At 44.9% G+C, this 11355-nt stretch overlaps 1 protein-coding gene across 1 annotated transcript in view; it reads right to left on the reverse strand.

Annotated features, from left to right (window-relative positions):
- SEMA3C (semaphorin 3C) overlaps window positions 1–9544 on the reverse strand; it is a 126601-nt gene extending 117057 nt beyond the window's left edge. Inside the window, exons 1-2 of the mRNA XM_081023607.1 lie at window positions 9280–9544; window positions 3856–3997 (exon numbers count right to left, since the gene is read on the reverse strand). Coding sequence (XP_080879733.1) covers window positions 3856–3958 — 103 coding nt within the window. The 5' untranslated portion in view covers window positions 3959–3997; window positions 9280–9544. The remainder of the gene's footprint in view (window positions 1–3855; window positions 3998–9279) is intronic.
- Window positions 9545–11355: the final 1811 nt, after the last annotated feature.

Here is an 11355-nt window from a genome sequence, read left to right on the forward strand (position 1 = left end):
ACCACTGCCAGCCTAACCAGAAGGGTTTGTGGTGGTTTACTTAAGGACATAAGACATAGGGTCTTTCCCCCACTCTTTACTGTTATAGAAGCCTTTCTCTGGACTTGTTCCCTGCAGAAAATAAAACCAAACAGGGTCAGTTGTACACCATTGTGTGGCTGCACCCTAATTTTGGAACCAGCTTCCCAGGGAGGCCTTACAAGCATTACAGCACCCCTCTAAGCATGTTTTTAAAAAGGTAAAGGTACCCCTGACTATTAGGTCCAGTCGCGGACGACTCTGGGGTTGCGGCGCTCATCTCGCTCTATAGGCCGAGGGAGCTGACATTTGTCTGCAAACAGTTTCCAGGTCATGTGGCCAGCATGACTAAGCCGCTTCTGGAGAACCAGAGCAGCGCACGGAAACGCCGTTTACCTTCCCGCCAGAGCGGTACCTATTTATCTACTTGCACTTTGACGTGCTTTCGAACTGCTAGGTGGGCAGGAGCTGAGACCGAACAACGGGAGCTCACCCCGTCACGGGCATTCAAACTGCCAACTTTCCAATCTGCAAGCCCTAGACTCTGTGGTTTAGACCACAGCGCCACCTATGTCTCTCCTAAGCATGTTTACCTCTGCATTCAACTTAATCTCTGGTTAAGGGCATTTAGAGTTGCAGCCTGAAGCGCAAACATAACTCCCTTTTATTTTCTTGTGCATTGCAAAACTTCAAATTCCGTGATGTAATTTTCCACTTCCGTTGTCTCAGTTACCTACAGCACCTTCCTATACATGTTTATGCAGAAGCAAGTCCCACCATGTTAAGTGGAACCTATGTCCACGTAAGTGCATAGGATTGCAGTCTTAGCTTTCTTTAGAAATTAGCTTAAATGTATTTTTAAGAGAATGGCCATTTGCAGCATTTTATAAAGGACATGCATGCATTAGCGGCTGAAAACACAAAAGGGTCATTTTCCCTCCGCTACATTTCAAGCTGCATTTTACATTGCCTTACACCCCATCACTCAATTACCTGATTGGTTTCCCTACACCTGCAACCGCTGTAAACTCCTATTCAATGAAGCTGTCCTCTGCACATGTGCAACGGTTGTTTCAAATGGACACACCTCAGCTTCACTGCAGCTTACATTTTTTTAACCTGATGGAAGCTGCTTTGAGGGTAAGCACATCATTCCGAAGTATTTCTCAAGAAACTACAGGATACCTACGGACTGGGGCTAACGTCATTTGCACTTAGTTTCAAACACCAGCAGTGGGAGCACACGGCAGCCGGAGTAAACACTAATGTGTACACAACAAAAGGAATGAAAGGAAAAGATAAATATGCATTCCTGGGTTTCATCTAGATTTTGCTATCAGCATACAAGTCAGCTGGGGTGGCAATTTTAAGCAGAGAATAATGAAGCACAAGAGCAACCTTCTAGACACTTGGGTGACTGTAGCAACAGGGGAGCAAACAGCCAGTAATTAAAATGGAATGGGGGTGGCAGAGAACCTGAATGGATTGACTGACAGAAAGCCTTATCCCATTTATTCCTCTGGTGTTTCTTTCTGTTCCGTTTATTACCTCTGGATTTTCTTTTCTTTCTTTTTTCTTTACAAGCTGAATGACTCACACATTCATTCCACTTAACAAGTGGTTTGGATTGTATGGGCTGCTGCTACATGTGCTTGGCAGCTTGTGCTTTTAAAATTCGCCTGAATTTTGTGATCGCTGGTAATTCCTTCCATGCCCCAGAAGATACACATGTAAAACAGAAAGCATATTTGCTAGCCTTACGTTTTATTCACCCTGAAATGCAGGCGTTGGCAACAAAGTCGAGAGACACCACACACACACACCCTTTTTTTTTTTTTTTTTTTAAGAAATACAGACAATTGACTACTCAAATGACACATGGGATCATCAGTCTATGGCACACAGCCAACATGCTATTTGAGACCTTCTAAAGAGAATGCTTCAATGGTTAACACACAGCTAGACACTAATTATGCAGTTTTGCTCTGTAAGTGGGTAAGTGACAAAAGTCAACAGCAGCGTTTGGAGTCTATCCAGAATGTGCAGCAACCCAGGCTCAAAGATGATGAAAGATTCGGTTTGCATCCATTCCCAACACAATGTTGATAGGAAACTTTCATATACATGTTTCCCCACTCCACATGGACACCTGGGTCAGGGTGACCCTGGCTGCCCACCAATATTAACATGCATTCAGCCCGCTTTGATCATACCAGTATACTCACTCCCAAAGACACCTGATCAGCTTCAAAGTCAAGAGAATCCATGGACATAAGGACCTGCTTTAGATCAAATGGGGCCAGTGGTCCATCTATCTCAGACGTCCATGGTTCACTGGTCCCAGAAAGAGCTCTTCACTGCTCTCACAAGTGGATGGGGATATTAACATTCAAACCTAACACTCCCACTTGGTTCCAGGTAAAGACACATTCCTTTCTGACAGTTCAGGATCTTTCACATTTAACATTTTGCAGTCATAAAAGTTGCCACTTCAAAAATGTGCTGGGTTTTGTACACAGATAGCTTCATTTTTCTTTTCTCAAAGCATGCAAACCACATGTTGTATACATATTTCTTTTAAAAATCCTGCAAAATAAGGGCAGTCAACAGCTGTTTTGAATTCTGCATTTGTCACTGCGTCCCTCCAAGGCTTTCAGGAACAAAAGACCACATAAATGGACCAAGGAACAGCATGAACAAGGAGACCCGGGGGGTGATGACAACAGCATGAAAAACCCTTTCTAACATGGAGAAAAATATTTTCCTCTGAGCACAGGAGAGGGAGCAGCAAAAAAATTGTTTTGAATCTCCCTGGGATCTTCAGATGTATGGCAGTATACAAATTTAATAAATATTAATAATATTTATTATTAAATATATGAGGGAAACTCTCACCTCAGCTGATACAGGAGCAAATACCCAGATGCTTAGACAGTTGAGGTGATTTTAATCTGTTTTAGTATTTTAACTTTGGTGTGTTTTTAAGTATAGTTGTACATTTTTTTCTTGATTTTATCATTTTACCTTTTTGTAATCCACTTGGAGGTTGTTGTTGTTGCTTTTTACAATCAGTGTATAAATGTTATGAAATAAAAACAAAATCTGCAGGTGACCCTCTTCTCCTGCCCACACACTCCAGACTTGTGGTATCAGGCCAGCGGATTTTAAGTGGCACATCAGCAACATGGTGTGTGGAAGTCATACTTAACATAACATGTAGACAAGGGGTGGTCAACATGGGGCCCTTCAGATGTTGTTGGACTCCCATCTACCCCAGCCAGCATGGCTGAAGATGGAGGATGGTGGGAATTGGAGTCCAACAATATCTGGGGGCCCAGCTCCCATTTATATTCTTGGGAAGCCACTGCCAACTGCGGCTTCCTTGCATATGTGCCTTCAGTGAAACACACAGTTAATGATGTTTGTCAAGTTTGCAAATATTTTCTATTAGGGATGTGCTGCTCATACAGAGGTTTTATCATCTCAGAAGCAGCTCTACCAGCCGCTTGAAATGCCTCTATGTATATCCTCCTGAAGGCATTCCCATTTCAAAAAATAAAAGGATCCAGTGAATACTCAGGATTACATTTGTGCTAAAGTACCTTTAAACTTTTCAAAGTCAAAGAACATGCCACCCTTTAACCTAAATACCCAAGCATGCTTTATAAACGTTGGTAAGATCAGACCTAAGGCAGAACATTAAACTAAGCAGATCAAGCAAGGCAAGTTAGGAAGATGAAGCCATAATTTCCTTTCTTGCTTAGTTACTGGCGTAAAAGGAACGAAGACAATGTTCTACAATAACATTTGCCTAGGAATGTTTATCTGCTTTCTTACCATTGAATGTTAAGAACACCCTGGCCTGCGGCAGCGAAGATCCGTTTACAGTGCAAAAGAAAATAAACAGCCCAATCAACACTTGGAGACTTAGAAATGCCATTATCTTCAGATGCAAAATGTAATATCCAAGATATGAAACCTAAAACAAAGCACAGGGAAAGAGAGAGAGAGAAAGGTCACTGGAGATTCTACGCATTTTGCAAGATACAACGTCCATAGTATGCAATGTCATTGGAAAGCATGTTTGTACCATTTTCTCTAAAATGGGAAAAGCTTGGCACAGGCAGCAGCAAAATAAAAAAGCCCTGGAAGTAAAAAAAAGGGGGGGCTGCAGTAAGGATTAGTCTCAGTTTATTTCAATAAGGATGATTCCCACCTGCTGGAAAAATAATTACGTTAAATGTCAAGGCAGAGCAAATCAAGGCCAAGAGATCAGGTTTCATGAATGAAAACGTCTTGATATTTTTAGACCTGTCTTTACTGTGCTCTTTTTCAAACATATATATATATATATATATATATATATATATATATATAGTCTAAAGGACCTACTCTGCTTGAAGAGACCACAAAAAAACTTTGGGGTGGCGTTAGCATTCTATAAAACAAAGGACAGAAAAATGCCTCCAGGCAATGCATGCAGCCCAGTTCTGTCTGGAGAGCTGGAGCAGGATGACTAACATCTCAATGCTTTTGCACAGGGTACAAGTGACACCTGAGAAGGCTGGAGGCAGAAGGGGAAGATTCTTGGCTGGCAGGCTGCCTTTCACCCAGCAAAAGGGGCCTTCCTTCAGGATGCTTTGCCTCCCAAAGCCTGGAACTGGCACTGAAAGCGTGCGCTCCTTTAAAGCCAACAAAAGGATGAACACAAACTTTAAGAGCAGAGAGATCATATACTCCAGGCTTGTCTCTTGAGCAATCAGACATCCACTGTGGCTTTGGCAAGATCTATTCTTGAACAGCTCAGCTAAAGACCAAATGTTGCTTCTGCATAAATAACCCCATATCAGTGAAAACTGAACAGCAGAGCCATTTATCGGTGACAAGTATTCAGGCTACTATAATCCATAATCCATAATCCAGATTATGCACATTGCTGGGTAACATGCAAAATGTACATGCAGACTATACATGTTTATTGGGCGATGTACAAAACACCCTGCTGACTGGGCAGAATCCCCTATAGATACTGTCAGGTTTTGCATAGTCTCTAGCAGCTTTGATATCTACTTTCTAAACAATTATTTTACACAGTGTAGAGAAGCTACTTTGAATGAACATTATCTATTAGCTGCGTACATTTTAAAAAAGACATACAGAGCATTTTCATCCAATAAATAGACCATTACGGCCTATATATAAAACAAGGGGGCTAGTTCCTGAGGGCCCAGCCCTTTTGGGGCCCCAAAATATTTTGGGTGTGGGGTTCCAAAAAGCACTGAGGCAAAGCCAAGCATGGAGTGGCTCCAGTAGTTGTCTCCTTCTCCTTCTCCTCTTGCCGCAGAAGGGAAAGAGGGTCAAAGCAGCCTGCCATCAGTGGCAGTGCCAGGAGGAGGCGGAGGAGGAGCTGCCAGCCTTTGAAGCTTCACGGCCGCCACGTTCAGCTCCGCCCCCAGCTCCTGCCAATGTCCTAATGTCACACACACAACACTGCCCCACCCCAGTCACCCTCATAGGCTGGCACCTCTGATATAAAATATTGCATATAGCCAGGAATGGGTGGTGGTGAATGACTCATTCATGGATTTACTCATCCATGGATTTACTCTTTTGTTTGTGGGTTTTAAAACTCAAAAACTGTAAGTGAAGCAGCAAACGGACTGAAGTCATAGTGACTGCATATTAGGCTGAAGAGCAAGAAAGAAATAACTTACAGCCCTAAGAAACCGACAGAATAGATGCCACTTTGAATTCGTCACACTGGCAGCTAGCCCTTTCATTTGGGCTAGTTCACCACATCAATCAGGGGGACTTTCTTTGTCACTGACAATCAGTACAGGGCATGATTAAACCTGCCTCTACTTGGTCACTGTATAACATGCACTGCCCTCAATGCCATGTCACTGAAGCAGATCACATCCCCTGCAGATAGTACTATGAAACAGGAAATGGGTTTCTACGTATTTAGAGAAAAAGAGATGATGGCATAGAGTCTTGGGAGTCTTAGAGCAGAAGTTTTGCTCATCCGTAATGCTTGATGGAAACGTCAGTATGTCAATCACTACCTCTCAACCTGATGTGCTTCACCAGTTTGTTACCAAGAAAACCCTCAAGTACACCACTCTTGAATGCGAATGCTTTTAGGACTGATATGGAAAAGGAACAGTTTTTGGCCAAGATTTTAATCACCTCTTAGAAGTGCCCCCAGCCATTTTTTCCACAGGAGCAGCTGAATAACTGCCTACCATGGTTGCCTATTGAAAGAAGGGCAGAATTGCCTGGACTTTGAACTGGCTTTATGATGCTATGAGATAGCCAACTTCCAACAGGCTGCATTCTAACTCCATGCTGCCATGCTATTATCAGACTACGTACTTGCTCCCCAACTGGTTGGGATTGCATAACTAGGAAGAAATTGTGCAGGTTTAAACAGAAAAATGATGTTGAAGATGTGCTGCAAAAGACCAAAAAAATGCTGAGGAATTTCAAGGGATGCTATAGTCCCCTTAAAACTGAGAATTTAACACCAAACATGTTTGCATGTGAAACTCTGGCAATGTTCTGGAGGACTTGCAATGCTTGGGACATTGTAGAACATGTCAATATGAAAAAGAGCCATGCTGGAACTGGCCAGTGGTCTGTCTCGTGTCTTCAGCCGGCCGCTTCTCACAGCGACCACCAACTAGTGCATCCTCCTGGACGTACATGCAGGACCTGTGCAGCTCTTGCTCATTTCAAGAGGGCTTGAGCAAGAGTACTTTTTAGAATAAGGACAGAATTGATCTCCATTTCACTCACCACATTCCCCTTTGTAATTCACATGTATAATTCAGGCATTGTACACATAAGACCAATGTGTGAGCAGGAATTGGGGCCACACGGAGTAGCCACTCTCCTAACGTTGCACTTCGTTGTTTAAACCTGGGCAATTTTTTGCCCAACCAACTGGCGAGCAAGTGCCTAGAAACTTAACAAGGGAGTCAGCCCTTTGGTCCTGAAATCAGTTGACTTTGAGGCAAAAATTACTTCGGGAACAAGCCCATTGATTTCAGTAGCGTTGTTGCAGAATGCGCTGTTTAAGTGCCCTAAGGTTTGCACCCTTTGCTGCACAGTATTAACTTTCCACTGCAGCATGCGGGAGCAGAAAGCACTCTGCACCTGCCCCTTAACACTGTGAACATTATACTCCCCAGAGTGTTGACAGCAAGCCATAAGCTTTTTATCCTCATATTACATGGATCATTCACAGCCTCCGAGTTCTACTGGGGCAAACTCAAGGAGATATATTTCCCCCCTCTGTGCACATTTAGACTTCACTGTCCTTGAAGGGAGAGAACACCTGCTTCAAAAGAACCACAGCAAATCATTTTGCACAGCGTGGCCAAGGAGGGTGGACTGATGTGACCATGTCCAGTGCATGAGCCAGAGCAACAATTTAGGCTGCAGTCTTAATCGCCACACTTAGCAGCAAATGGGTTGGGGAGTGCGGGGGGGCTGAAGCGAAAGGCTCATAATCCCACTTTCAGCCAGCAAATCGCCATGTGCCCTCCATCATTTGAAAGGAGCGACAGGCTGCATCAAAGTGACCTGGAGAGAAATGACGCCTGACACAACCATTTCCAATTGGCAGTGACTGATGGGGACTCCCAGCGGCCCTTGGACCTGCCCATTCAAGTCAGTTAGAGTGGGATTTCTGGCACACCCTCAAAATAGCCCTGTTCGTTTCCTCCCATTTTATACCTGGGGTTCAGCAAAAGCATCCATTTGGAGTGCAGGTCAAGTTTCTCACCTTACTTTCAAATAACGTTATCAGAAAAATGCACAAATATCACAAGGAAGAAAAAAATGTCTCAGTGCCAGTATTGACACGTTTTCCAAAAAAAGGGTTCAGCTTCGTCGTCATGCCCCCCCCCCCCCCCCGCAAATTACTTCTGGCATATCCACTAGCTGATAGGATATCCTTCACTATCATCTTTTTGTCTTTTCTTTCTTTGGCAAGGGAAGAAAATGCTATTAAGTCCCATTAAGATTGCTTTGTTCGACCCAAACAAATGGCCAATTACACTAGACTTGCAAGTTTAATAGAAGCAACAGGATTAGTATTCCACAGTTGTCAAATGTATTCCTTTTCATATATTAAGGGAGGAGAGTGATGGAGTTATGCAATGCGCATTCCAATTATATTGGAAAGAAACAGTCACAACAAGTGCTCTTTCCAATTTATGTATTCTAATTTAATTTAGGGTGTGTATGACCAAATTTTACTTGTTATTTTCTATTTCAGCTTTGCTTTGCTATGCTCCACTGACGATCCCCTACGAAACCAATTTTTTAACAAACAAATAATGTGGGCAAGACTGCAATATCAGGCACAAGTTGAAACCGAATGGGGCTTACTTCTGAGTAAATATGGATAGCATCAGACTGAAGGCTGCAGTATTATAGGCATTCACTTTGGAAAAAGCCATATTTAAAGCACAGTGAGATTTACTCCTGAGTAAATATGCAAAGCACCAGTCTGCACGTGACACTGCTCTGTTATTACAGCATTGTGTGCCATGTGAATTTGAGGGCGGAAACAGAATTTTTGAAATAGTCTCTTTTAAAAATTCCATTCTTTCACAGAAAACCATATCGTTTTAATTCACAAATAAGAAGCATCGCTTTTGAGCTTGCAGCCCAAGTGAGAACTTGATCTTCCCCAAAACCAAGGCAGTAAAATATTCGCATGTGTCTTAATAACGCACGATCTCTCCCGGCAAGCAGGGAGATCCTTGCAGAAGCAGAACGCCCAAGAAAAGGGAGAGCCTTCCTGATCCCAATGCTCATTGCTCCTTAGTTAGCAGACCATGAGGAGGAGGAGGAGGAGGAGGAGGAGGAGGAAGGGACCTAAGGCGCTGAAGTTCAGGCACTGCTCGCGGGGAAGCGGAGGGGGAAACAGCAACCTTTTGCCTGCTGCTTTTGGGAAGCGTTTTACAGCTTCACTGGGAAGGCAGGTGTCAGGCGCTCGCGCCGGCACTAAGCGGGGGGGGGGGGAGAGAATTAGTCTGTGGAAGGAAGATAAAAATATTCACACATTCAGCGGCTGTGAGAAGTGTGTGTGTACATACACACAAATATATTTACACATACACAACGCACACATTTTCTACACAAACACAATATTGGCGTCCACTAAGAGTTTTTTTAAAATCCCAATAATCAGTCATCCGCTTCCTCATCCATTTGCCAGGCTGAAAGGGAACTTTCGATTGTACTCACCGACCCACTGAAGGATTGAGTCCTGAAAGGGCCCGGAGGTGCCCAGCGGTTCCGGTTTGGGGGAGCGAAAGAATACTTTTTAAAATCCCAGGGCTCTGAAACCACTTTTTCCTTTCCTGGGCTGCGCTAAGTCGAGTCCCAGCTCGCGCGCGTGTGTTGGAGAGAGACGCGACTGGAGGAGTCGGCGCCGGATCCTGGCAGGTCCGCGGAGCCTCTTGCGCGCAGAGCCCCTCGCCGGAATGGCCAGGCGCGGCGGCGCGGCGCGCTGGAGGCTGCGCTTCCCCCGCCCAGGACCCGCCTCACTCGCCCCGGCGCTGCCCACGAGCCCTTTGCATACATCCCCGGCGGAGCAAATCGGCGGGCTGAGCCGGCGGGGCGCCTGGTAAAGAAACGCCCGAAGCCCCACCTACGAGGCAGGAGCCCGGCGAGAAGGAAGAAGCAGGGAGCGCGCGAGTCCAGGGCGCCTTGGCCGGCGGGCAGGTAAAAGCGCCGCCCTCGCCGAGAGCCAAGAGTGGGAAGGAAGCGCAGGAGACCCCCTTCGGGGACGCGGAGGCTTCGCCCCTCGCAAGAAAACGTTTGAGGGGGCCGGGACCCCACCAAGTTGAGGAGCGCTCCCATTCCAACAGTGCGCGTACACTGCATCATGTGAAAGACAACCTGGGCCCCCACAACATTTTACTCAAGTTGGCACCCCTGGAAGGAACCCCAAGGGTCATCTAGACCAACCCCCACAATGCAGGAATCTCAGCGAAAGCATCCAAGACAGATGCTTAAAAACCTCCAAGGAAGGAGAGTCCACAACCTCATGAAGGAGTCTGTTCCACTGTTGAACATGTCTTACTATCAAAGTTCTTTCTGGTGTTTAGTCAGAATCTCCTTTCTTGTAACTTGAAGCCATGGGTTCAAATCCTACCCTCCAGAGCAGGAGAAATCAAGCATGTTCCCTCTTCCATGTGACAGCCCTTGATATATTTGAAGATGGCTATCATATCTCCTGACAGTCTCCTCTTTTCCATGCCATGCTAAACATTACCAGCTCCTTCAACTGTTCTTCATAAGGCTTAGATTCCAGACCCTTGATCATCTTGCTTGCCCTCCTCTGTGCACATTCCAGCTTGTCAACATCCTTCCTAAATTGTGGTGCCCAGAATTAGACACAGTATTCCAGGTGTGGTCTAACCAAGGCAGAATAGAATGGTACTATTGCATAAGATACTGCTGCTGGGCTGCAAACCCCTGCAAGTAAACCTGGAAGTAAATCCCATAGGACTTTAGGATTCCTATAACATCCTTAGGAATGGCTTGTTTTCCATTTGTTATTGGCTCAGAGATACAGCAGGATGGGTTTAAACCCAGATGCCTGCAGGACCTTGAAAACAGACAGATTCACTTTCATCACAGACTCCCGCAGATAATTGTTTGGGTTTTTTTCGAAGAAAAGATGGCTTTCCATTCCCACCCCCCATATTATTTCAAGGCTAATCTGTTGTGTTGGGACCTCTAAATAAATGTAAAGTTCAGCTTCCAGCAGCAGGCAAGAGCCTCTGAAAGCAAAACCACAGAGTAATTAAGATGAGCCATAATGGCCGGTGTGCATACAGTAGCATGCCTCTCCTGCAGACCCTCAAGCACCTCTGCCAGCCATTCAATCCTTCAGTCAATTCGCACCTCCCAGCCATTGATTTCTGCAACCAGATGCCATAACAAACAGTTGCAAAGGACTTCCTTGGATCCAGGGCTCCGCTCCAGAACTTGATGCTATTAATGCTGGGGCTCAATCTTAGAACAAGCGAAAGAAAGAACACAACTGAGCATGTGCAGAGTACATCTTGCTCATTTATAATCAGCAACCAAGTAAGGGTCAGAATCCATAACACCAAAAAGGGTTGGACAAACATCAGTGCCATCAAAAGCTTTCAACGCTTCAAAAAGTTCCCAGAACTTTGAGCAAACTCCTGCCTTCTCGCTCCAATAGACCAAAGGGGTTAAAGTTGGTATGGGAAACCTGTTGCACTTTGGATGTCATCAGACTCCCATTCCAATCAATCCCAGCCGATGTTGTTGGCATCCCTCTGT

Source organism: Podarcis pityusensis (genome assembly GCF_964106645.2).
Source record: "Podarcis pityusensis genome assembly, chromosome: 10".
Classification (NCBI taxonomy): Eukaryota; Metazoa; Chordata; class Lepidosauria; order Squamata; family Lacertidae; genus Podarcis; species Podarcis pityusensis.